We start from the raw sequence: 27,413 nt of genomic DNA, 5'->3' as shown, positions 1-27,413 counted from the left end.
CCTCCACCTCCTCCTCCTCCCAGCAGTCGTCTTGTTCCAGTCCCGCCTGTTATTTGCATGAACATGTGATTTGTTACAGCGGCCAGCCGTCAGCAGCAGTGATGGACTGTCACAAAAAGCTAAAGTTTGATCAACTTTGCTTTAAAGGTTTTGCATTAAAAAAAATTTCACAGTAAGGCTGAGCATGAAGACATTTAACCCAGGTTAAGCTGGGACTGAAACCATACACAAGTATCCGATATTGTTTCTAATAAACAATAGTCTATAGTATGGTGAGATAAATGTAAATAAAAAGATGGATTAAGGTTCTTAGCTCTATTAAAATCCAACAAATGAATGTCTGCAGATTTAAAAAAAAAATAGTATATGACAAAGCTAAATTGTGCACACAAGATAAAATTTATGCACACAAACATATCTTGTGCACACAAGTATCTTGTGCGCACAAGATACTAACTTGTGCGGACAAAATGGTAACTTGTGAGCACAAAATATTAACTTGTGTTGACAGAATGGTAACTTGTGTGCACAAATTGCTAACTTGTATGCATAACTACTAACTTATGCGCTCAAAAGGTAACATTAGTGCACAAAATGCCAGCCTGTGAGCAGAAGATACTAATCTTTGATAGCAAAATTCAAATTTGTGCACACAAAATGGTAAATATAGAGAACCCTCCATGGCTCTGTAGTAAAGTACTGTCTTAAAGTGATGTACTTTAAAAAAAAAAACTTTGCCGGAGGAAGTGAGGTAACATGCTTTTACAAAGCCAGGCATTTGGTAGGGGAACTGGATTAACGCCTGACCCACAGGGATTAGGGACAGCGGTAGAAGGTCATGTCTTGAGCGCTTCCACTGCAGTCTTACCTCAGACTATAGATTGGCCCGGGACAGACTGGAACTCTGGAAGATAAAAAACAAAACAGATTTACCTCCTTCCTCCTTTTGGATATTAGTTGTACTGATGTCAGGGTTGACCTCACAGAACAGTTATATACATAACATTAAGTATGACTTTTTTTGCCAGTTTTTGGAGAGAGAGAAAAAGCGAAGAGTCTTTTACGTAAGTATATTAAAATGTTCCTGTAAAGAGCAACTCTGATAAAAATCACGTTTTTAGTTTTTAAACATGTTCTCGTAGCACTTTCTCATGATGACATGCGTATAGAAGATTAAGATTAAGATGAAAATTGCATTTCTGAGTATTTCTTTATTCAAATCATTGTGAATCAGGAGCAGGTGAAAACACGTAGAAAAAACTTGTAGGTGTGACGTAGGAGATAATACGGGAAGCCTCAAGCTCCCTGAGCCGCACCATTCCGATGCATCTACCTACAGGCAAATCTTTTTTTGATGACACACGATTTTTTGATTTTAACCAAAAACGGCATAATCACAATTAAAAGACAGTGAGGAGCACTTTAAAAATGGATCAAAGAGGATCTGATGATTTTGCCAAACAGTATTATTTTAGTCAAATTTGAGGGTTTTGCTGTACAGATGGTCAAGAATGTTTTGAACCAGTCAGAGGTGCATTTGCTGATGGCAAATGGTGTATACTTAAATAGTCCTTGACTACCTTCTTAGAAGGCCCAAAGCGCTTTACAGTCACAGTTCCATTCACCCATTCACACACAGACGGCGGCTCCACTGCTGAACACTGGCGCCAATCTGTAACCACCAGCAGAAAGGAGGGATTCAGTGTCATGCGAAAGGATTGTGCGACATATGGGTGGAAACCGAACCTGCTATCTTCTTAACAGAGGTTGACCACTCTCCCACTGAACCACAGCCAACCCATAATGTGTCTAGATTGTTGTTGTGCTACATTGTGGAGCTTAATCTCACTTTCTAATTTTTGGACACTTTCTAACACAATTCTTGGTAGGCTTATGCTTTTCATCAATGATGGTCTGTAGCTCCAGACCATCACACTCCCACCACCATACCAGGCTGTTAGCATATTCCTTTTTAATGAAATCTAGGGGGGTGCTGGCAGCGCAGACTCTTCCTGGAAGGGGCTGTTCCTTACATGTTTGACTGGGAAGGGCTGGTGTTCCAAGCGCTTTATCAGTCCTTAAAATCATAATTTATTTTAAGCAACATCAGACTGCTATCATCATTTGAAGGAAGTGCAACTTTGGAAGTGCTCTGATAATCATGGGAGTAGTTTGTGTTTGAAATTAATCATCAATGAAATATACTTGGGGTTTTGAAAATAAACACTGCATTTTATCTAAAAAAAATTACATTTTCAGATATAGATAGTCCAGATATATTATTTTAAAAAGGATCAACATCTATCCATGTACAGAAAATGGTTTTAAATGTTTATATTTTTTGATAAAATTTTTCTTTTTCTTTCTTTGGTGGCAGAAATTTAATTTAACAAGTCAACTTAATAAAATAAAACAGTGGCAAAACAAAAAAATGGCACGTGACGGGGCAAAAGGGGACGAAGACAAGAAGATCTGGCCTCTAAAAACTGAAAAATGTGGTCTTATTATTTAAATCTGATGAACTCATGGCTCTCAAAGAGAGTAGACTCTTTTTAATCTAAGTCATAGCAAGGAGGACGGATGCTCACTGGACTTATCTGGCCTCCTTGCTATGAAAATTATCTGAAGGGAAGGCAAACTTCTGAGAACACCATGACATTCTGAGAAGAGGCTACTTTCTTCTTAATCATGTCCTGCCCGTCGTGTCTCCAGCCCAGATCAAACACAGGGTTGTGTCAGAAAGGGCATCCGGCGTAAAAATCTCTGCCAAACCACCTCACCGTGGCGACCCCTGTAGGGATGTGGTATTAACCTAATTTGAATCTTTACGAGCAGACAACTGATTATTGTTTGATGTTTAATTTGCTTAATAAAACCCCCTTGATAATTAAAAGCAACCAGGATTTGCAGTAAAGCTGTAAAACGTGTCTGCTTTCAGGATGGACGCATCTGCATGTCTGTCCTGTAGCTGAAAAACACATCGTGGATCAAAACATGCTTCTTTGTGGACGTTAACGATTTAACATCCACATGGCTAGATTACATGGTCTAGCATCAGGGCAAATTATCACACAAGCTTGTAATACTGTAAACAGCAGAGTGTCCCAGAGTTTTTGAAAGGTTAAACAAGGAAGGATGTCTCACAGGGATGTTCTGACTTATTCATGTTATTCAAAAATGTTAAAGTAAATAATTAATCCTTGTCATTCTTGTTAGATTCAATCCCAAAAGTCTCATTTCATTAATTGTTAACCATGTTTTTGTTTTAAATGCTGTTAAAAGCATGTATGATTCCAATCTGGCACTTAAATTGAACTTCCTGAGTGGCTATAAGACACCAGATTGAGAAAACGCCTCACTTATAAGTGGCAAGCCATTGATTTTTTTTTCTTTTTTTAGTCAACACACTGACATCTTGTGTTTTTTTTAATTTTTATAAACAAACATTGGCCAAACAAGTACTTTTCAAGTCTTAAATTAATAACCAGCAATAGTCTTTGGGGGAAAACACTTCAGTTTTCTCCTGCTGTAAAATGTGCAAAAACTTTAAATATTACAGCGTTTGATTGTCTAAATTCAAGTCATATTAACTTGTTTAACTTGTTTGTTTTTAAGTCACAGTACCTCAACAAATAAAACTTTACTAAAACAAAATCACCTGATTTACAAATACATTCCCACAAAAATCCACAGCACATCTGCATATATGAATTGTCCAAATCCAAATAGTTCTATTTGAGTGAATTTTTACTTAAGTCAGCAACTTAAATCTACTGACTAGAAATTAGAAAAAACATTGGAGTTTTTCAGTCTTGAAATCATCATTGAGATCTTCTCAGGTGACATAATTGTTGTCACGGCGACCATCAAGAATGTTTACTCATAAAAGGCAATTGAAAACAGAAAAGCAAGTATATTTGAAGAAATATACAAATATAAAACATCAGAATGAAGGTCCAACAAAGGGGGACAAATGTCACTGTTTCAGATTTGGCTCTAAATTCTATTTTTACAGACAACTTTACATGTTCAGAGAAGGTTTGCACCTAAATCACAATAGCAAGAAGCAGGTACAAGCATTAGGCCACTAACCACTAAAGTGTAAACTTTCCATAGAGCAGAAGATAAAAAGCTTCAATTTTATCCAGTCTTTGCTTCATAAAAGCTTGAAGTATCTACGATAAATGCTTAAACTAGCTGATGATTATCTGTTTGCAGAGGGAAAATTCCACAAACAGCTTTGTTGACCTGTGACCCATTTTATGGCTTCATTTTTAGAAAATACTAATAAAAAGAAAACAACAAGAAAACATGTGATTGAATTTTTTTCTCTTCTGGCCTAAAGAGAACAATTGATTACCAGTACTTAAAATATATATTTTTAATTAAATTAAGAAAGTTGACAACACATAGCCTAAAATCTGACACAAAAGGTTTTTTTGCCAAGCCCCTGGAGCTTTTGCATAAGGGAGGTGACTCCATAGCACTGAGCCATAAATGCTGATTCATTGTTTGGAACAGACTTTAACCCCTTCATGCCTGACTTTATTTTCAATTCTATAAAACATTTTCTTTAATGTTTAAGCTGGATTTAGTGGTACGACGCAAGTCAGCGACATACGCCATGATGGCCTTAAATAAGACAGTTCCTGGACTGGTGAATTGGTCTTGTAAACCTTTTAAAATATATCGTTTTAGTTACAGAAATGAACACGAACGTGATTGAATTTAGAAAAATAAAATAAAATAATTTTTCCAAGTCTGAATCCATGAAGCAAATCTGCTAAGTTTTATTGCGTGTGCATTTCCGCTTGTTAAACAGTAATGTTTCCCTTACCATTCCTGTCAGTAAACGCTGTCCTGTCGATCAGTTGACACTTGCGTCTAACACTTGTATGTCACAGGGGGGGTGAAAAAAATGCGTGCTCTTTGCCAAGGTCAGTGCTCCCAGTGCAGCTGGCTGGAATCTCCCAGACTGTGTAACACAGATCAGTGCGGCTCTGCACGTATGCACATCTCCTCCTTTGACCCTCTCCCTATCTTTTTCTCCCTCTGTTTCCTCCTTTCTGTTGATACTTCAGGACTCAAGCAGAGATAATAACGAGCTAACACACTCTCAGGGCCTATAAGGAGACTGGCCTGCTCTGCGTTTGGGTCTTCTGTTTTTCTAAACAGATCTCTAAAGCTTCAGTGTCATTTTGGTTAAAAAGTATATTCTTGTTGTTTGATTATCATATCAAATATTTCAGCTCTAATATTGAATGCATGCTATAATAATACAGACTCTCTTAGGATTTTGTATTACTTAACCCTAAACCAAGCAAAGCAAAAGGTTTTTTGTGTCAAATGTCAAACTCTACGAAGCAGTCATGCCTTACAGAACAAATAATGGAGGTCATTCCGCCCGGACCTTAAAAATAGACCGTGACTTTGCTACTACCGGCACAGAGTTTTCTTTTTTTAGTCATGTTTAAGAGGAAATGAGGAAAGCGAAGAGGAACTGCAGGAACAGATTTAGTTGTGGTGAAAGAAAAATTATATGGTAAAAACTTGTTGCTTTCAGAAACAAAATCACTAGCATTTTAAGTTTTATACAAAAAAATGTATCAAACTACTGTATATATTCTTGACAAAAAATAAGGAAATTCGGATTGACACATTTGGATTTTAGAGCAAAAGGTCATAAGGTAGTTATAAAAGGACGAGGAAGGATTTCATAAGAGGTTTGGTGTTGTGAGCAGGTCAGGTCAGAGGGTACACTGTGTCTTGGAGCTTCCATAGAAGAGCTCACAGGAATATCCAGTGGCTTTCTATCTGGAGTTTGCATTGCGAAACCTTTTTGTTTTGCTGTTTGCACGTAGAATGAGCAAAAAGCAAAGCAGATCAAAATGCTGAAATGGTTTAAAAATAGTAGTTTGTGTTTTGTTTCTTTTTGAAATATTAATAATTTCTATTCTGTTAACAGAAGACCACACAACATGCCAGTTTCTGAGCTGATTTCATGTATTTTTTCCTATTAAATAGGTTAAATAGTATTACTGAATCTCTTTTCAGAATGACTTTAGACTTTTTTTAGCAACTATTTTAGTGTCATAATTATATGTTTTAATGGTTATACTAAACCAAATTTGATTTTTGCATTTAAAACATTAAAGCCAAAAGAAAAAGCAAAGCTGAGTCAAACTAGTTGAGCAGGTGCACTGTCATGGGGGTTAAAAGGGTTCCTGCAGTCAAGTCAGGCTGAATCCTAGCCTCACATCATGTGCTGCATGTCCTCTTTCTCTCTGCTCCCGTTCCAGGCCCACAAACAGAGGTCACAGTGAACTAAATCCTCTTTAAAACACACATTCTGAAACTCACAACAATCAATAATAATGCTTTGCAGTTTAAACTCCAATGCATTACATAAGACTGGAAGGAGAGGATCTACCGTGATTCTGTAGACTTGAGTAACTGTGAGGAAATTTTTAATTTTTAGGACCCATTAGCTGCATGCAGATGTCCCCAAATGAAATGGGCAAAGTCATTAGTGTTCCAGGAAAAAGGATGTCCTATGACGACATTACAAGCCATTGTTGGTATTTGTCACCTGAGGTTTGTCCTGCCTGTTCCGAGTTGTGGTTACAAAACCAGCAAAGTGGGAAAAAAAGCAAACAAGTGCTTGCTGTCCATTAGGTAACCTTTTGGTGGCTTGTTACACAAGCAAGTTGGTTCCCATTCACTCAAATTGGTGGTGTTTGAATAGAATAGAATAGAATAGAATAGAATAGAATAGAATAGAATAGAATAGAATAGAATAGAATAGAATAGAATAGAATAGAATAGAATAGAATAGAATAGAATAGAATAGAATAGAATAGCTTTATTAGTGCCCTGAGGACAATTCAATTAAAAGCTGTTCTCCACCGTATGAAATAAAACAACAGCACAGTAAAAACATCTGTGTTCAAACATGTTAAAACAAAGTTAGATACAAAAATACAATTAAATAATAAAAAATTAGAAACAGGTACTTTCTTCTCATGGATATGTCCACTTTGATGCAAGAGCTTTATGGTATTTGGGATAAAAGATGTGGAGTACCTGTTGAATTTCCTTGCTGGAGCAATAAAATGGCAACCTGAAGGTATCTAAAACACTGGAAGACAGGACGTGTTTCTGTGTTAAAGTCATGTTTTTGCTTTTTGCACTACCTGCCGCTCCCACAGTGAATTCAGATTTTTTTGTTGGATGTCTGTGACTTTAGAACATACCTTGATAATTTTATTCAGAGAATGTTTGTCTTTCACAGACAGGCCCCCAAACCAGCATACAAACGAAAATGTAAAAGTTAGGGGTGTATATCGGCAAGAGTCTGGCGATATGATACGTGTCCCAGTCCTCGCACAACGATTCGATACATATCCACATTTTCTTTTCTTTTTTTTTCTAGAGTATGACTTAGAAAAAAACTCAAGCTGAATATTAAAACACCTTTCATTGTAATGAAATGGTAAAATTAATTTTATTTCATGATTACAATGCTAAGCACTGCAATTGTATTTCACATACAAGTTGCTTTAACCCAAGCAAATTCATAGTGATTTCATTCTGGTAACTTAGAATATATTTCTTCTTAAAGGGAACAGACAACATTGTCTGATTTCAACAACAAAATATTTTCAGTATAAGAAAAAAAATATATAATGATTCTGCCTTAACCAATAAGGTTCTATAAGTATGATTGGTAATAAAGTGTTGTTTGTTTCCAAAGTTGCTTGACGTAGCTTCTCCAGTACTTCTTAACGGTTCAGGAGCCTGAATGGTCTTTTAAAAAGAAAGGGGAAAAAACACCAGTTCTTTCCAGAATCAATAAAATGTGGTGATGAAGCAGCATAACAGGGTTGCATCCACTTGCAGACAAATAGATCTATTAACGTCTTTGTTTTCCTCGTCCGAGACAGTGTGTAAACAAGGGGATGATGGGAAATGGAGGCAGGCTTACTCCACGCCAACAGTCCCACCCTCAACTCACAAGTAACTTCCCCATGAACTCCTGGTGCTTTACAGAAACTGTCCTAGAAAACGTCTGTTTTCTTTTTACATTTTGGCCAAAAACGGCATAATCATAATTAAAAGACCACTGGGAATGCTTTTAAATTAGATCAAAATGATCCGAGTGAGACTTACAGCCTTTGCCTTAAATGAAATTGATCAGCCAATAGCAGAGCAGTGGCTGCACATCTTTATTTTGGTCAGCAGCTGCAAAAAAAAAAAAAAATCATTACACATCCTTCAAAAGTGGTTTCTTTGCTTTTTTAAGCCAACTTTATGAGTTTGCACTACTTCTGTTTGGAGCGGAGTCGTGGCTACTGAAGGTCAAAAAGGGAGACGAGGTGGCGTTTCTTCTCTTGTTAGGTTTCAGTGTAGAAATCTGAGCGACAAGATCACATTTTCTTTAAAATGAAATTAATTTCCCTTTCTAAAACATAACAATTTACTTTTGAAAGCCTACGGCTTTGTGCAATGTAATCAAAATGAGAGCTTTTGTATACGCAAGTGTCAGCATGTGTATATATGTGCACACACACAAACATCAGCCTGCCATTGTGTTGGGAACAGTAGCGTGAGAGTGGCCAGTAGGTCAGCTGTGCTATCACATCAAAGAGTTGGCAGTCTGTAAAAGGCATTAGACCATTTTCACACACAGGAAGACAAACACAAAAACACAAACTCCTGCGTGTGCAGCTCTCTGCTCCACACACTGAACTGTCTGCTGTGAATCCAGCCTGCTCTGGATTCCAGCAGGCTGATGAGGACAAAGGAACATCCGGAGGAGGGTTCACTCCTTCCACGTGAGAAGACAAACCAAGCCTGCATGATGTATGTTTACACACATTTCTGGCACATTTAACAAGAAAAAATAGAAATAAAAAAATTATCATGTGGTCCTTTTGGGTTCTTGTTTTACGAATTAAGTAAACCATGGTACATTTGCTGGTACCAAAGTGGAGATAAATGCAGGGCAGCCAGATTAAGAGGGTTTGGACACGCTGGGACGAGGAACAGTGAATATGTAGGTTAAACGGAGGCCCTGTTTGGAGCTACCAGGAAAGAGGCCTACAGGAAGACCAAAGAGGAAGTTCATGGATGCAGTGGAGGAGGAAATGAGGATAGTTGGTGTGAACAGGGTTAGAAGAAGGTGGATGATTTGCTGTGGCAACTCCTAAAGCCTGAGTGTCAAACTCCAGACCTCGAGCACCAGCCTCCTGCTGGTTTTCTGGAAATCCTGCCTTATCTGCTGCTGATTTCCTGGATCAGATGGGTTTAGCCAATAAGAAGCTTCAATGGCAGGTTGGTTGGAAAACATGTAGGACACCGGCCCTAGACAAAAATTAATTTACATAGAAAAGTGTCTTAAGTGAAAAACAGTGTCAGAACAATTTATTACCTTTACTTTTAACCTATTGATGCAAATAGGCATCAGACAACTTCAGCTTCAAAAGTACCTTAACTTAAGATCTACGTGAAATCAAATTCTTATTATGTGATTTTCTTTTCCATAGCTGGAAATAAACTTAGGGGTCAAGGGGTTAAACTCCTGTTTGTATTTTTCATTAAAATTAAAGATTTTTGAATTGGTATTGCTCTGGAACATTTGAACCCTTGGACTTCTCAGTCGAAGCTCATTCAAAAAGAAAATAGCTGGTGCAGTTCACCAAATTACCACTAGGCGAACAATGACTATTTTATTCATTAAACCTTACATCCTAATCTGTGGATACCTCAGGTTCGAGTGGGAAATCACTTTTACTCAAATTCGAATATTTACACAAAGAAGTCTCAGGTAACAACCTTGATTTGCTGTCAGGTACAGAAAAAAATCTAGTCTCCAATGAAAATCATTTAGAGTAGAAGAGTCATCATCCGTCCATCCATCCATACATACATCCATAAGGAAGAAGCTCATTTCAGCTACTTGTATTTGGGACCTCGTTCTTTGAGTGAGTATTTGAACAAAGATCAACTAGTAAATTGAGAGCTTTGCTTTCTGGCTCAGCTCTTTCTTCACCACGGACCGGTACAGTGACCACATACCAGTGGACACTGCACCAATCTGCCTGTCAATCTCACGCTCTGATCTTCCCTCACTCAAGAGAAAGATCCCAAGGTATTTAAACTCCTCCACCTGGGGCAGGAACACTCCACCCACCCAGAGATGGCAAAGAGTCACAATTTGAGATTTAGAGAAAGCACAAGGAAGGATGCATTGTAAATGTAGAAAATCAGTATTTGTTCTTGAGGTAACAATTTCGATTTATTCCCCCCTCACCAAATTTGCATGTTCTTTATTTTTGGGCTTAGGATTCAGATTTCCCCCTTTTATTTTGTTAGCTTTCATATTTCTAATTATCTGATTACTACAGCAGTGTACATCAAAAGATTTTTAATGTTTACAAACTGTAAAACATTTTTAGGTAATTTTTTCGGTAAGAAAAAGGTAAAAATTAAATTAAATTAGCTCAAATAAATATATTGAAAAAAGTAAATGACACAAAAAACCTTTTAATAATGACATCTTTCTCTTGAAATTGAACATCATAATAGTTTTTACTCTTGATGCAGTAGAAATTGAAAAACATAAGTGACAGAGACTTTAAGGCCAAACTACAGAAAATACTCAGTCTCACACAAATAATTTCAGCTTATATTTTATTTGATTTAGTTAGCTAACTTTTCACTACAGCAAATAAAATCTACTTAATTTGTTTAAAAACCAAAAATAAACAAACTTCTCTCCTCAGAAGACTGCTATACCTATCTATCAAACTGAGAAATGTTTTATCCTCTCCCGCCCTCTTGTGTCATAAATTTGAACAAACATGTTTAAAATCTAGAGATGCTGTAACTGTTTGAGTAGGAGAAGAGTAGTAGTTTCTTTGTAAAAAAAAAAGGTTGATCAAAAAAATGCTTTAAAACAATATAATTAAGCGTTTTTATTAGCCTATTTATTTTTCCAGCTCCAATGTCTGCCGCATGGTGGCGCCACTTCTATTCTGCCTGCCTTTCGGCGGACTCTTCCGGAGTGTCGTTGTTGACCGTGTGAGAGTTCAGAGTTCGTGTTGTGTTTTTGCTCTTAGCTAACATTTTACCCAACAGTTTTCAGTGATGTTATGGCTTTCCTGAGCCTTTTCGTGAGGAGGCAGCTGCCGCAGGCTGTCACCTACTTCGCCCGGACTCTGAAGCTGGGCCGACCTCCGCGCTCCGCGGCCCCGCTGAGGAGAATCCACGGGTCGGCGCAGCAGCGGACGGCTGAGAAGGGGTCGTGGGGGAAAAGCCGGGGCTCGGAGCAGCCGCTGCAGCTCTCAGACCTTGACAAGGCGGACGCTTTGGTAGGCTAAAAATGGTGTAAAAATACCCAACACACTTGTAATGTATTTGTTTTTTCATCTAATAAGGGTAAATTCCAGACTTTTCATCTATCTCGTTCTCTCTTGCACCTTTCGCAGATACTAAGAAAGTCGCACGAAACAGGTAATTTCAAATTCCCCCCCTAAGTTTTAAGGTTTGTGATTTATTATTATTATTATTATTATTATTATTTAGAATAACAAAAATTATCTTCAAGCTTACATTTCTGACTTACTTTTGAAAAATTCTTGGTCTCTTTTTCCATATTTGTTTTGGTATCTTCCACCCCCAACCACATACAACCCTCAAAAAGTGGTTTGATCCAATATCTTGTGGAGTTTTACTCTGTTTTATGTGTACATTTTGGGATTTTTTTTTTTGTTTCTGTAATTATATTTAACAATTGAGTGCATCGCACTTTGACTCCATGTTGCCATGTTGTGACTTTAGAAACAGCGTGGAGCATTTGGAAGAAAACATGTTTTGCTTTCGCTGATTCTCTATGTTAAAGCCCAACCTGCAAAGTTTCATGGTCCAGTTTTTTTACGGCCATGCGTCAGAAGTAAACTACAGTTCTTAAAATCTAAACTAAAACCACAACTCAAACTTTATTTATATAGCACTTTCCATATAGAACAGAACAAAAAGTGCTTAACACCAGAACAAAAACATAAGACAAGCACAACAATTCGAAACACAGGAACCCCTAGTCCCATTCATGCCTCCCACCCCTTAAATGAGGGTGATAAACATTTGCAAAAGAGTCTGAGCATGGAAAAAGTTTGTTGGTGTAAAAATTGATATTTGGAACCTCCCTCTCAGTGAAAGCTGCACAGACAGCCAGATGCAGCATCACAGGAGACGCCTCAGTAAGGTGGTGATGCTGTTCACAACTAGAGCCGCAGCGGCTGAACAGCAGGCGACCCAGAAGGAGAGGATCCAACTGAGGAACTGACAATGATTAAACAACTTAAACAAGTTCTGTGGAACCCTGACAATACACTCACTCCAAGTTTTCTTAGTTTTCCAAAGAAATATGAATGCGAAATTATCACGACATTATGAGCACTTTATCTAAGAGGAGTAAAAGTACCCAAGATGAATAAGGTTACAGAAAAAGGAAAAAAACACATTTTGAACCCTTCAGCTCTGCAATCCACAGGGTGGAACACAACAATCACTTCTTACACTTTTCCCAATATTCTAAAATAATTCTACCGTATGCTGTCTCAGCCAGCCCCCCCCCCCCCCCCCCCCCCGTCTTTTTTGACATCAATCAGGTTGTGTTTGAATTCCCTCACTACTTGGTGCACTATATATTGCATTCCCCACTTTGCAGAGGTGTCTGACTGAATCTACAGTTCCAAAATCCAGTGCCCTGGAAATTTCCCACAAGTTTCTGTGAAAAACTAGTGTGCATTGATGCTCACTATTGGCAAATATAGACCACAATGCATTGCTGTCATGATTTTTTTTTATTTAAAAAAAAAAAGTAAACCATCTAAGTTTTAATCATCTGAACACAGTGGATTCCTAAATAGCCTCAGTATAATGTTTAAATTTATTAGGTTTTTACTTTGCCAAATGGGCAATGTCATATTTGGCGTTTAAAAAAAAGTAGTGAACATATGTTTAAATTACATTTAAATCCAGGGCAGTGGATAGCTCCTGAATTGTATAGTTTTTTTTTTTTTAGGTGTAAAGAAGGTAAATCAGACATAGTCCCAGCCTAGAGAATCATAATTTCTGATGGTTTTTCAATAAACTCAAAACAAGTCCAACTTTATTTATAAAACAATTTTCATACGCAAGTACCACAAAGGGTTTTACATACTTCAAAATCAAAAACAAAGAGCTTCCCACCCACAGAAAATATTAATTATCTCGATTTGGATCTTCAGATAAAAGCATCAGCTTAATGCAAAATAAAAAAATCTCTCTTTTCATTTTTTTTTATTATAAATTTCTCATTAGAAGTTCCTTCTGAAACTTGGTGACCAAAAAACTGCGACAGCATCTCTCTCATGTCTGATCTCTCGTCAGCTACTTTTGAACACTTTGCTGGTGGCGTGAACATGTTCTTCAGAACCGTTTATTTAGACTCTTTTACACACATCTGACCACGAGTCCAGTCTGGCACCTGTAGAACAAACTAAACCCAGCTCTCAAACTGCAGCATGCAGACATCTGTGACAGATGTTGGTCTGTGTTTACGGCTCTGGCCGTTTTGCAGGATTCCTCTCGTGGTTCAGGAACGGCCTGCTGGCGACGGGGATCGGAGTCATCGCCTTCGTCCAGAGTGAAGTTGGACGAGAAGCAGGCTATGGTACAAAACTGATCCTTTTGCTTTTCAAAGCAACAGAACAGATTTTCTTTCACTTTCTGTTAAAACACAAAGTACAACATGTTGCAGTCACGTAAATAATCCATTTTCCTGTATATTTACAAAGCTCATAGATATTGTGCGTTGTCTCCATCAAACCAACAAACAATACCTCTTTTTTTTAATATAGGCAATTGGTTTTATTGATATTATCTCTAACTTCTCATGTCTTTAATAACACAGGGCTTAGGAGCTAAAAACAAGTCTGTGGATGTTTTTGGAAATCAGCGATTCTCTTTGAAGTAAATGGCTTTTCGAGAAAAGTAAACACGTGAAAACACACCTTTAGCGCTCTTTGTTGTAAAATCGGCGAACTTCAAACAGAATCTGGTGATGAGAATTTTTCTTTGATACAGCACCAGCAGCAGGTCCACAATTAATTATTTCACAAGGATTTCAGCAACTGACTTCAACCATCGGGAGCAAAAATGAAGACAGAGTCCTTGATGCTTTAGTTATAACCATGGATACTACTTGAAGAGATGCCAAATGAAAAAGGCTCATTGATTGACAGCGTGTGATTATTGATGAATGGAAAACACGAAAAAATTAAATCTATTAGACAGAAACTAAACACGTTGCGTTTTTTTTCTCTTCAAAATAAAAGCCTCTTTTTGTAAATTTTTCATGATAAACAGGTTGTTTGGCTTTTGTAATTCAGTGGATTAGACTATAATGTCTTACATTTGTCTTTAATTTGTATCTAATTATGTAAAAAAGGTATTTCAGCAGTCTACGAAGGAACTGAGTTACAGTGACACCATAATCATCTGTTTTTCTGCAGCCTTCTTTATCCTGGGAGGTGTGTGCGTGTCATTTGGCGGCGTCTCGTACATCGGCAGCCTCTTCACCTTGCGGAGGCTGATGCTGCTTTCTGTGCCAGCTCTGCTGCTCCAGGGCGCCGTGGTGAGCAGCGTCGCCCTCTTCTGGCTCTGTGCTGTATCGCTGTACATAGGCCGACTGGAGGTGGAGATCATCCACGAGGAAGAGGACGGCGAGGACGAGGGGGAATGCCGGGAATGCAAAGAGAGGCGGGAACACCGGCCTTACCGGGACTCTGAGGACAGTGATAGGAAAGGACCAAACAAGTAGAGGTCTTCCAGGAACCGAGTGTTTGTGTGGTTGAGTGTGCGCATTCTGCTTTGATTCAGGGTTGGTGTTATTTGTGTAAATCTATTATCTGCGGTCAAAAAAGAAATCACATATTTTTTAGGTGAGTAAAGAAACCTAAATCTTATAGAAAAACTTGCTGGAGGAAATGCTGGTAGGTGAACGTTTACAGTTTTGGTGAATCAATCCTCCTTTTTTTTTACGTTTTAAAAAAAGTACTTTTTTTGTTGTTGTAACTCCACATCCTCAGTTAAGTTTTTGTGCCACTTTATGCAGGTCTCTTGTTTTCTTTGACAACACTTGTTGGCTGCTGTTTTTCATATCAAAGTTGTCAAAAATCTTAAAACATGCTGTGAGAACTGGGGCGGACATGTTCAATCATTTGCTAAATTAGCTTTATTCAAACAAAAATCAAAGGGTTGACCTTTTACTATTGCTTGTTTTTTTAAGTAATAGCTGCACATTTTTGTTTTTGCTCTCTGAAAGTGTAAAATTCAGAGCTGTTTTTCTCAAGTGATTTTTTTTTCTTCATTTTTGTTGACATCTATGTACAGCATCAGAAACATTTGGAGTGTTGTTTCAATGATGGTTTTAATGAATGTCAAAAAGAAACCCAACGGTGATTTTCTGTTTTTATGTAGGCTTTGCTGTTGTAAACTTTTTTTTTCACTGTTTATCGCATTACAGTTTGTAAAGTAATAAAGCCAGATCCATTCTGTTCTGAATCGAGGCTTCAGGGTTTCCATTCAAAGATATTCTCTTAGTAAACACACACACGCCTTCACTATCAGCTGGCAGAATCAGTTCCAGCTGTTACCAGGCGACTGTCAAACACACTACTGGTTTGTGAAACCTAAGACATTTGAGTTGGGTTGTTGCATTAGATAAATACAACCTCATTATTTCTATTGTTTGTTTACCAGAAATCCTTAAGTGCTATCGTACTGTAGCTAGAGGTGCTGTCACCTGCCAATGATTAGAAATAGCTGGTGTGAAGGCCTATATCAGGCGTGTCCAAAGTCTGGTCCGTGGGCAAAATGCAACCCGCATTAAAATTTCCACAGGCTCCTGTCACAAAATCAAAAACATGAAGCCCCTTCTAAGAACTACCATGTCTTCATTGTTCTTGGCTAAATAACAAGAACAGATTTGATATTTTTTTGTGATCAAAACCATAGTTGTTTGTACTTCTGAATAAGATGACTGTTATTTTCATGTTCACATTTTAAATTTAGAAGTTTACTGTGAGCCTTTAATCATTAGTAAAATTTCAAATGAATCCAGATTTACTGTTGTTTTTCTTTGGTTTTCAATTAGAAATTCACTAATTGTGGTTAAAATGTGTTTTGATGTATTTATTGATTTATGGGGAGAAATGAAAAGAACCCCGCTGCAATACAATTTTCATGAAATGGTTCATTTGGATTTAATGTAGTTATCCCTTGCGCTATCTTAGATGACCCCACCCTTACATTGACGTGTTCTCCCTACCATGACAAAGGTGGATAAAGGTGGAAAGATTTAATGTAATCCATGGACACCAGTGAAGATCACAAATCGTTGAAGAAAAAAGGTTCAGAGCACTGTCTAGTGGGTCTAGATGACCCAACTCCCAATGTCAAAGTGCCTAGGATAGCACAAGTGTTAAACGATTCAAAGAATGCAGGCTGATTGACTGGCCCATGCGCACTTTTAGCAAATCTAACTTCTTTGCAAAATGGCAACAGCTTCAGAAATACTAAAAGTTTGTCCTATAAAACAGAAGGAAGCAGAAAACAGTTGCAGAAAACTATCAATTTCTGCTAATAAACGTCTAAGGAATTTAAAAAAAATCTTTAAATCATGCAGTACTCAAAGAAATACAATAAAAAGGAACAAACTTGAACATTCGCTGCTCAAATCTGAAAATGAAAAACGATTCAAACAAAAAACAAGATCTGTTTGGGAGAAATACCTTTTTTTCAAAATAAAAAGGAGCTTTACAGAACTGAAGATGACAAAAGTGACTTAAAAAACTGTGGAAAAACTGTGGAAAATTATTTGCAAAAGAAACACAAAGTGTCTGCAGAAAGTCCATAAGCCCACTTTTAGTTTGGATGGAGGGGCTGTTTGGCAGTCAGTCTGACCACAAAATCCAATGTTCGCCAGAGTTTTCCCCCTGCATCTTTACAGCCGTCTGTGGGATAAACAGAGGTTGACTGTAACTGTAACTGAACTGTGTATATCTTTATCTAAATGATCTGAAGCACAGCAGCACTTCACATCCAGAAGAACTAAAGAGGAGAAACAAAAATCTAAATTGAAATGCTGTGATTGGGGGTTAAAGATGGGTCAGTGTCCAGTTAAGAAAATGAACACTAAAGTGAAGAAATGATCATTCATTATCTAGATAACGTTAAAAAAAGCAGACAATTAAACATGAATCCAACAGCAATTGTTCTGTAATTCAAATTCCCAAAAAAGAAATAAAAAAACCAACAGGGCTCAGACTCAGCAAATAATACCACTCCACACCAAATGATATGAAACAGTTGTCCAATTTACCTTTTACATATATATTAGATTTTAAATCTTCCATTTAGATAAATAAATTGATCTTTGCAATGATTCATCTCAGCTGCTGAACTGATTGGTTTCATTTTTGTCAAATCATGATGCAAGGGTGTTGTGTACTTACTTGTCTTGAACGGTAAACTAGTAAAAAATTGTGCAACTATCCATAGAGTAGGTTCCTGAAAATGAAATTAAAGGTTCTGATCACGACTTCAGCTGATCATTAAGCTCCCAGGTTTGATCGAAGCCACAGAAATAGGAAAACTCAAATGAGACACCAAGAAGACACACATCATCTGCTTTCTGGAAGTTCCTTTTTTTCCAGTTTTCTTTTTTTTTTCCTTTTCTCATTTATTTATTGTTGCATTTTTGGCACTTTTTTACTTCCCAAACACCCACACTGATATCTGACTTCTGGATTTAGCTGCACATGTCAGTGGGCGGAGTTTACCTCAGGGCACTTTCCTCTTTTGGCTGCACAGAAGGACAAAATAAAAGCAGACATTAATTTGCATTTCAGATTATTTCAGAGTCTCACCAGCTCTTACAACCCTGTTAAAGGCCTACTTCCAGGATATCCAACTGTGTGTGATGACGGCAGAGTACACTACAGCGTGGCAACACCTGGAAGTGGGAACCATGGCTGGCTGCACCATCTCCCCCCTGGCATTCACCCTGGCCATAGAGGTCATCACATGGGCTTCTCAATGGGTGGTTGGCGGACCACGAATAAGACCTAGACTGAGGCTTCCACTGGTCAGGGCCTACATGGAAGACCTCACTACTCTGAATACGACCAAGGCTTGCACAGTAGGGCTGTTGGGAAAGCTTCACAAGAACATCAAGTTGGCTCGGATGAAGATCAAGCCAAGTAAGTCCAGACGCATCTCCATCGTCAAGGGCGAGCTGTCAGACCACCGCTTCCACATTGGCGAGGATCCCATCCCAACGGTTTCAGAAAAAGCTGTGAAGAGCCTAGGCCACTGGTTTGATGCTTCCCTCAGAGGTAAAGAGCAAGTAGAGCAGCTCAGAAAGGACATAAATAGTAAATGGCATATACTTATATAGCACTTTCTACCCTCTTTTGAAGGCCCAAAGTGCTTTATACACACTGATGGCGGCTCTGCTGCTAAACACTGGTGCCAACCTTCCACCAGAGGCAAGGTGGGGTTCAGTGTCTTGCCCAAGGACACTTTGACACATGGGCGTGCAAGGCGGGAATTGAACCTGCAACCACCCTACCGCTGCACCACGGCTGCCCATGCCAGTGGCCTAGAGAACATCGACAGCACCCTGCTCCCTGGCAAACAAGCTTTGGTGCATGCAGTATGGTTTACTCCCATGTCTTCTCTGGCCATTAACCCTGTATGAAGTGGCACTGTCAAAAGTAGAAAAGTTGGAGAGGCTGATCAATGCCTATGCCAGAAAAAAGCTTGGCCTTCCCAGGTGCCTCAGTACCATTGGACTCTACGGCAGGGAGATTTTAGAACTAACTATATCCAGTTTGGTAGAGGAGTACAAGTGTGCCAAGATCAGGTTAGAGATGAGACTGCAAGATACCTGTGACTCACTGGTTGCCCAAGCAGCTACCATCCTTGCCACTGGGAAGAAGTGGGCCCCGAAGGCAGCAACTGATCAGGTCAAGGCAGCACTTAGACACAAAGACATTGTGGGATGCGTGCAGGAGGGGAGGAGTGTTCTTGGTCTCTCATCTAGCACACCTCACCTTCCTGGAGGAAGGCCAACCCAGCTGAGAGGCGTAGACTGGTGGTCAAAGAGATACGCCGGGAAGAGGAAGCAGGAAGGTGTGCTCAAGCCGTGGCCTAGGTAAAGCAAGGTCAGTGGATGGGGTGGGAAGGAGTGGAGAAGAGGAAGCTCTCCTGGAAAGACCTGTGGGAGATGGAGGGGTCCAGGGCAAGCTTTATAATTACAGCTACCTATGATGTCTTGCCTTCTTCTGCAAACCTAAACCAGTGGTATGGCGAAGACCTCTCATGCTCTTTATATCAAATCCCAGCAACATTGAAGCACATCTTGGTGGGACGCAAGACCAGCCTCAGTCAAAGCCGGTACACCTGGCAACACAATGTGGTGCTAAGGTGTCTGGCAACAATGCTGGAAAGACAGAGAACATGCGTGAACGTCCTTCCTCAAGTATCATCTCATCGGCAGCTAATACCTTTCGTCCAAGAGGGCCAAACCACCTTCAACACCACCAGTGCAGCTGACATTGGACAGCTAGGTAGAGCACGGGACGGAAAATGCTGGCGGACCTGGACAAAAAACTCTGCTTTCCACTGGAGGTTGGATCCACCAACCTCCGACCAGACCTTGTACTGGGGTCATCCACGCTCAGGCTCGTATACATCATAGAGCTCATAGTACCCTGGGAGTGTGCAGTAGAGGAGGCTTATGAAAGGAAGATGCTGAAGTACGTTGAACTCACAGCAGACGCTAAACAACAAGGCTGGAGTGTGAAGGTACGTCCAGTGGAAGTGGGCTGCAGGGGTTTTGTGGCCACCTCAACACCCAGGCTACTCAGGGAGTTGGGAGTGCTTGGGAAGGTTCAAAGGCAGGCAATTAAAGATCTCTCCCAGGCAGCTGATAAGGGGAGTCAGTGGCTGTGGATCAAGAGGAAGGACCTGACCTGGGCCTCCAAATGTCTGGTGGCTGATGGGGGTGAACCTGGGACGCTGGGATTCACTGCTGAACCCTCTGGAGGTGTCGTGGGCCTATCAGTGAAACCCTGAAGAAGGAGGGCGCCCACTTGAAAACCCAAAAGATGTCACCATTCATTTGCTTGTCACAGTGTCTCAATGGTGCCTCAGTATTTATTCAGGGATAATGACATCTAGTCCTATAAAACAGAACGGCAGGGATCGGCCTAAATACAATTCTAAAGTGTTTTGAAATATTAAAAATGAAATGTTTTAAAACAGTTTTCTATTTAGCAAATGTGGCAGAAAAATACTTCCTTTGGGACTTTTGCTACTGTGAAATAAATATCACAAACGATGTAGCATCTTGGAGCACATTTGTGGATAAATTGTCTTAACAAAATCTAAATTTGTCAGATAATTTTTTTACAATAGAATGTGTCTTATTCCTCGTATTGGCAAAACATGGATCCATTTGACATTGTTGCTCTTTTTCAAGTTTCATTTGCAATTAAAAAAAATAACTATTTGATACATTAATTTCTAGCTTTTGTTGCCGGCAGTACAAGAAACAGGAATTTCTGCTTTTTAATTCAAAAATTGTGAATTGAACGGTCAAGGAGTTTTTTTCCTTTTCTCGTTTCTATGTAGCATGTAATACGTACTGTGATAAAACAAGTGCCATAAGAGAAGCTTCAAAGTTTTGCATTCATCTTCTACCGTTTATTCCCTTTTGGGGTCACGGGCTGCCGGAGCCTATCCTGGCCACTTGTCTGCAAAGGTAGGGAGCACCCTGGACAGATCTGTCACAGGGAAGAGTGTCCACAATCACACACCCATGCACTCTCACCTAGGGACAATTTAGATTAACATTAGCATGTTTTTGGACAATGGGAGGAAGGCAGAGTCCCCGGAGAGAACCCACAAATGCATGGGGAGAACATGCAAACTCTACACAGAAAGGTCCCCATTGATGTTCAGGTTCAGGTCCCCCAGCTGGGAATTGAACCAGGGCCTTCTTGCTGTGAGGCAAGAGCGCTAACCACTGCACCATGCAGGATACCATTTTATGTATTTTATGTATAATAATATAAGAAATTAATTACATTTAAAATTACCTTTTTATTGTATTTAAATTTCTTTTTTGCCGTCCATTCCAGGCTGAAAACAAGAGGACTGAGCTTCAAGAAGAGAGAACTATTGTGGATTTGAATAGAAAAAAATAATTTTTACATTTTTCCTCCATTTTACAAAATGGAGGAAAAATGTTTAAAGGAGCGCATATGCATCTATCATGAATGGTTTCAGCCTGGACATTTGCTCACTAATTGTGGCGTATTTCTAAACAAACTGCATGTGCTGTAGCTGGATAATTTCTTTAATGAGCTGCTGATCTGCAGGCGTTAAACATGAGCCGAACTCAGCAGCCGGTTGGTATGTGTGGAAGTGCTGGAGGTCTGGGGGGATGTGTCTTTGATAACTATCTCTGACTAGGTTAGGGCTAAGGTCTGTGATATCTCTCATCCATCGACACAGAGTCCTGCTTTGGAGACTCACTTTGTCGTCACCCTGTCTTCCTCCCCTGTCTTCTTCCTCCCTTCCTCCGGCTTCTCCTTCACAGATTCCCGAGGTGTTTTAGTGCAGCTGTGTTTCTCATGCAGTGTGCGACTGCATGGCTGCTGCAGTGTGACCAGCTCCTCAGATCATCTTCTACCCTTTCACCCAGGAGTCCTCTCTTTCTGGACTCCTCTTCACATTCTCCTGCACCACCAACCTCCCCCTCTCTCCACTCTCCACCTCCCTCCTCTCTGGCTGCATCTGACTGCCCAGGTCTGTTTGGCATGCTGAAGGCTCCCGAGGCCTGGCGCGTCTAAAGGGCAGGGCGCCCAGAGGCAGGAGACGCGCCCTTACTGACAAACAGTATCTTTCCCAGACCCCGAGCAGCTATAGGAACCACAACAGCAGCACAATACATCCGACCCGAATCTACCCTCACGCATCTCTAAACCTCAATTTCACACCTGCACTCTCAATCCTGAAAGTTGGAGTCGTAACCTCTGCGTACTTGGAAGGCGGAGCGCTCATCTGCTCTCAGGTGTTAAATGCCACAGGAACGGATGAAAGGACCGGCCCGGAGAAAAGCATTATGCATAGATTGAACTTGTCCGGGAGAAAAGCAGAGACAGTTGGGAGACGTCAACAAAGACGAACACGGCGGAAGGGAAAGAAAGTGCCTGAATGTCTGTTTGCATCCTTTGCTCTTTTCTTCTTTGCCATATTTGCACTCTTTCAAATGCATTTACATGTGCTGGGGTATTTCCCCTGGGAGCATGACTCTAATTCAGAGGCTAAGATAAGCCATCAAAGTTAGTGACAGACAGGGCGCACGGGTGACTCAATGACAGGCCAAGCAGAAGACAGTCAGGAAAGCTGTCATGACTTATGTTTGTGGACAACAGATGCACAAACACGCACACAGGTGGCACACAACGCGCACGCCACACCTTTGTTTCCCTCCATGAAGCCATTATGACGTAAAGAGACACACACACAAACACACACCCTTTCATACAATACATAAGGTTTTGCACGTACAACGGCATTTTCTCCCCGACAACTGCTCTTGTTTAGTATGCGCTTCCTTTGGTCTTGAGGAGGAATGATCCTCACTCTAATGAACTAGGGCCTGCCACTTGAATGTAAAACAGGATTTAACCCGTCTTCAATGTCAGAGCCCCTCCCTGGGGTTGCTTCAGACAACACACACAAATTCACACAGACGCACACACATAGACACACAAGTGAACCCCTGACAAACACACACACAGCGTGAGCGCGCCTGCATATATACTTCTTCATAAGTGAGACGCTCTCCATTAGAGTGTGCGCTTTTGTGTTCATTTCAGGCCAGTTCATCCCCAAGTCTTTTCTGAATCCATAACACTCGAGCGACGTACAGCCAGACTTCACACGTGGCTTTTTATTAGGGATTAATGCTGAATGTGTACACTTCAGGGGCAGTTATGTTGATAATTTTACATAAAAAAGCCATGCAGGTTTTTTTTTTTTTTTTTTTACAATTATTTATTACCTTTTTGTGCCAAGTTTTAGACTAAAATAAAAACTAAAAATTGAACCCCCAATGGGATTGGGGGTCTGTTTCTCTTTTAAAGCATCTTAAATCGTGTATTGAATTAACTAAGCAGAGTTCACATGCTTTGCAAACAATAAAAAAAGACAACAAAAGCTTGATTTGTGCTCCTCTACTGAAATATTTTATTATCATCATCTGTATCACTGTGTGTTTTTTTTTTTTTTTTTTTTACATTTGTTCATTTTTATTCCATGTCTGGGTGAAGTATTTACAAAGATGGCTGGATCATGTTAGATTCACAGTGATGGGCGAAAGGTTAGCTGTTTTATTCAACAACGACAACAACGACAACAACCAAATCCAAAGTAAAAAGACAAGCAGACACACATTCAGGCATTCACACTCACATTTTATGCCAGTAAACAGCAGAGTGTTTGCGTGTGTGTGTGCGCGCGTTTGCTCACACACTCCCCCACTCCTTGTATAAGACAGCACGGGTGCGTTTCACACACCCGGTCTGGACAGCTCTTTTTCACCGTCTTTTTTTTCCTGTCAGACATCAGGACGTGAACATAAGGTTTCCACGGGAACTGCAGATTACACTGTCAACAACAATCTGAATTTGGAGGAAGAAACATAAGTGCTAGTAACATCAACAGATTACATGACTTGACATGTTTGATAGATCATTTTAAAAGACTTCATTCAAAAGTGCTAAAAAAAAAAACTTTTAAACTTACTAAGTTCTCTGCTTGTCTGGCTGCATTTTATTGAAAAATATTGACAAGCTCAGACTTTTAATACTGTGTTTGGGGGTGAATAGTTTTAGGTTACCTGTAGAAAAACATCTTATTTTCTTAGTCCTGAGTAGAATTCTGATCAATCGGTGTGAAAGACAAATTTAAAGTGTTTTAAACATCCACTCTTATTTTGAAATTTAACTTCCTGTCAACGGAAAAGTTCTGCTTTAGAATAATTCATTGGTTTTATTGACCGTAAATGGTCATATTTTAATGACGACACGTCTGTTTATTGACTTATCCATGAATAAGACCCCCCCCCCCACTGCACAGTGACCAGGCTACATTATTTATGACCACATCAGGATCATACGTCTGAGTCGTGAAGTGCTTTAAAGTCCACAGCCGAACCAGTTTAAGTGCTCAGAAAAAAATCAGAGGTCCAGGTGACAAAACCTCTTCTGTCCAGCCCCCTTTCTCAAATACGTGTCAGAAATATAAAATAGTATGGTGATAACGACCTTTTTGTCTGTTGAGACAAAATTATAAACCTTCATTTTTGCATTTGAAATGAAAAAAAAACAACAACATCCAAAACTTCAAATTAAAAGCAATAATATGGCTTTCATGCACAAACACAGCTGCAGCATCATAAAGTATATACTATAATTAACACTTATTTAAAACAAATGAACTTTCCATGATCAAACAAAAAAAATAACATTATGTTTTCATTGCATTTTATTCCCTTATATATACTGGAATGTTTGGGACTCCACTTCTCAGAGTTTTGTCCCAACAGTGTGCTTTAAGTATGGCTGACTGATCAACACTCCATGATGAGTTGTTACACAACGTGTAAACCCGACAATCAAACTCTCTCCTGGCGCCCAGGGTGCAGTGTAAAACTGCTATGATAAAATCTATTTTTTAATCCTAACAAGTGTCGTCCCCCCCCCCCCCCACCCCAACCCCCGTCTGACTGGCCAAGGGGTTAATTGGGTTAATTGGAGTAAGTGATGCATGTCTGAGCTGAGGGTCTTCATGGTTTTGTCTCTATTTACAATATGGCTTCTCTGAGCGGAAGAAACACAGAAATCAACACAAACGTGTAAAGACACAGAGCAGAGTTTGTTATTGTTGTGACGATGGAGAGTCTTGAGGGACAGCCCGTCAGGAATTCCCGTTTTTCTCCAGGAGTCGCTGTCACTTGTCCACAGTAAATTTGAATGGCAGCATCTTGTCATTTTCTATAAATTGCAGTTGTTCGACTCATTGTCAAATTAGTAAAGTCCTCCGAGGCTCAGTGTCCTGCCAGTGCTGTAATTCTCACCCTTTTCTGCGTCTCTCTATCCATCCTGTCACTGCACACTTATTTATTCCTATTCTCTTCTTTTCCCTCCCCCTTGAGATTCAGTCCTCCTCCGTGCCTGCAGCCCCCCTCAGTCCATTCATACAGAAAGGCAAGCCGGAGGAGAAAGGGCTGTCAGACGGGGAGAAACCACTGAAGGGTGGCAGTCCAGCCAGCCGCTGTAGGTGGGGGAAAAAGGCAGGTGGGGGTCCCTTGTGGTGGTCCGAGCGTAGCTGCAGGCCATCACTGTGTCCTGCACTGTGGTGGTGGGAGGGTGGTAGCTCTGGCGGAGCGTAGCGGATAGTGCTCGGAGCATACAGGCTCTGTGGGCCCTGCGGGCCGAGGGCGAGGGGGTGGAAGAGGACCCGCCCTGCCGCCCCCCCTGCAGCCAGTCTCTGGAGCAGCTCAAAGTCGGGGCCGTTCCCTGCGCCGCCGTTGCCGCCGCTGCGACTGACCACCCCTGCCGATGCCCTCTCCTCGCGCGGCAGGGGGGAGGACACAGACATCGCAGGAGACAGGGCGGGGGAGGGAGGGGTGAACAGGCCTTTGGGCGGGGCTTCACTGCTGGAAGACGAATCTGGGATGGGAGTGGTGGGGCTGTCGCCGTTCAGGCCGTTGGAAGGAGTTTGTGTATGTGCTGTCTGGGGGTGGGAGTTGTGTGTGTGTGAGCTGGTGGTCTGTGTGTGCGACCCCCAGTGCCCTCCACTGGCCAGGGCTTCATGTTCAGTCTTGATGCTGGGGTTTCCGGCCAAAGGAGTGGGGGCCACCACACTCTTCAGCTGCTGGATCACAGCCCTCCCGTTGTGCACCATCCCACCCCTCTCTCCTATTGCCGGGGTGTCCCCTCCTCTGCCCTGCTTGCCTCCTCCTCCGCTGTCTTCCTGTTTCAACCTGTCGCTGTCTCCCCCTTCATCCCACTCTGTCTCCTCTTCCTCCTCGCCCTCACTTTCTGTTGCCAGGTCTGAGGAGGCTGATATGACCTCCTCTGTGTGTCGCAGCTCTTCCAGTCGGCGACGGCTTTCGGGAGGGGCACCTTCGGGGTCAGACCTCAGCAGGCGCTTCCTTCTGTCCTCAGTCTGGATGGCAGCGGTGGAGAACTTCTCTCTGCCTTTAGTGTCAGAGCTCTTCCCCACTGAGCTCTTCGCTGGTTTGGCACCTGAGGACCGACGTAGATATAAATGAATGAAAACAGTTCATTCAGGTGACTGATCGTAGAAAATAGTAATCTTGTTGTGCAGAACCTCGAGCCTGTGGGGAGCTGTCAGTCGGGGACGGGCTGACTTGCAGCCGCTCGGCTCGTATGCTTTCAGGCAGCTGCAGCAGATCCACCGGAGTGTCAGGCAGCTCCGTCCGACTGCGAGGATTGATGTGCAACCAGAAAAAAAGGAGAAAAATGTAAATGCAAACACAAACGACCACTTGAAGTCACTCGCACATGAAAACAGTAGTGCTGATACCGAAACAACATATAATCAGTCTAATAACAACCTCCAACAGCCAAAGTGACTCAGACCCTTCTAACCTCAACTTAACACACACCCAGCCCCCCAACAGGAAAAACACAAGCATTTAGAAGCACAAACAAGCAGAAAACAGACAAAAAAATCCCACGTCCCACACAGCCGCCCACCTACACAGTTGATCTCACACAAGCAGGAGGCTGTTAGAGAAGTTAATTAGCTCTTGTAATTACAGCACTAATTAACTAAAACACCATTCAGACCTAAAATTCTTACATCCATTTGTACTAATTATATAGCTTCCCTCTAATTAACATTGAAATTCAGCCTACTCCTTTTGTTTGTGTCTGACTACTTTGGTTTTTAGCATGTATTAAATGTTTTCAGTGTGTATGTCTGCTGATAAGCAGATTTTATGAAGGCACTTGGAAAAATATGCCTTAATCCAGACTTAGAATCAGTAAATATTTAAAGGTTGAAATGCATTTGAGACCTGAAATATTTTGTTTCAGACATAAGATCTTTTAAAAACTTTTGGATTAAAGCGACAATATTATTATTTAGTGGAGATCCATAAAACAGTTTGCACAGACAGATGTAAGTCTTTATGACTTAAAAAATGATAAATATTTTAAACCTGCCAATACTTGTAAGCCATTTTTGACATTTTCATC

General features: G+C 40.5%; 2 protein-coding genes across 4 annotated transcripts in view; one reads left to right on the top strand and one right to left on the bottom strand.

Moving 5' to 3' along the window:
* Window positions 1-11,040: 11,040 nt before the first annotated feature.
* tmem160 (transmembrane protein 160) lies at window positions 11,041-15,609 on the top strand. Its single transcript, XM_004075402.4, has 4 exons — window positions 11,041-11,372; window positions 11,490-11,514; window positions 13,625-13,717; window positions 14,559-15,609. Exons 1-4 carry the CDS (start codon window positions 11,154-11,156, stop codon window positions 14,864-14,866), a joined length of 645 nt encoding a protein of 214 aa, XP_004075450.1. The 5' UTR covers window positions 11,041-11,153; the 3' UTR covers window positions 14,867-15,609.
* Window positions 15,610-23,398: 7,789 nt separating this feature from the next.
* Window positions 23,399-27,413, bottom strand: part of npas1 (neuronal PAS domain protein 1) — an 89,424-nt gene continuing 85,409 nt past the window's right edge. For all 3 annotated transcript variants that reach the window (XM_020708259.2, XM_020708260.2, XM_011482551.3), the window contains 2 exons: window positions 26,521-26,633; window positions 23,399-26,435 (listed from right to left, as the gene is read on the bottom strand). In XM_020708259.2, the coding sequence (XP_020563918.1) occupies window positions 25,342-26,435; window positions 26,521-26,633 (1,207 nt within the window). In that variant the 3' untranslated portion in view covers window positions 23,399-25,341. The remainder of the gene's footprint in view (window positions 26,436-26,520; window positions 26,634-27,413) is intronic.

This window comes from Oryzias latipes, chromosome 13 (assembly GCF_002234675.1).
Source record: "Oryzias latipes chromosome 13, ASM223467v1".
NCBI lineage: Eukaryota > Metazoa > Chordata > Actinopteri > Beloniformes > Adrianichthyidae > Oryzias > Oryzias latipes.
This window is presented reverse-complemented; position numbering and strand designations above follow the sequence as displayed.

Coding starts and splice junctions, on each gene's coding strand:
- tmem160 (XM_004075402.4), top strand. CDS start 11,154: ATGGCTTTCCTGAGCCTTTTCGTGAGGAGGCAGCTGCCGCAGGCTGTC. Junction 11,515..13,624: donor AAGAAAGTCGCACGAAACAG/GTAATTTCAAAT, acceptor GCCGTTTTGCAG/GATTCCTCTCGTGGTTCAGG. Junction 13,718..14,558: donor TGGACGAGAAGCAGGCTATG/GTACAAAACTGA, acceptor GTTTTTCTGCAG/CCTTCTTTATCCTGGGAGGT.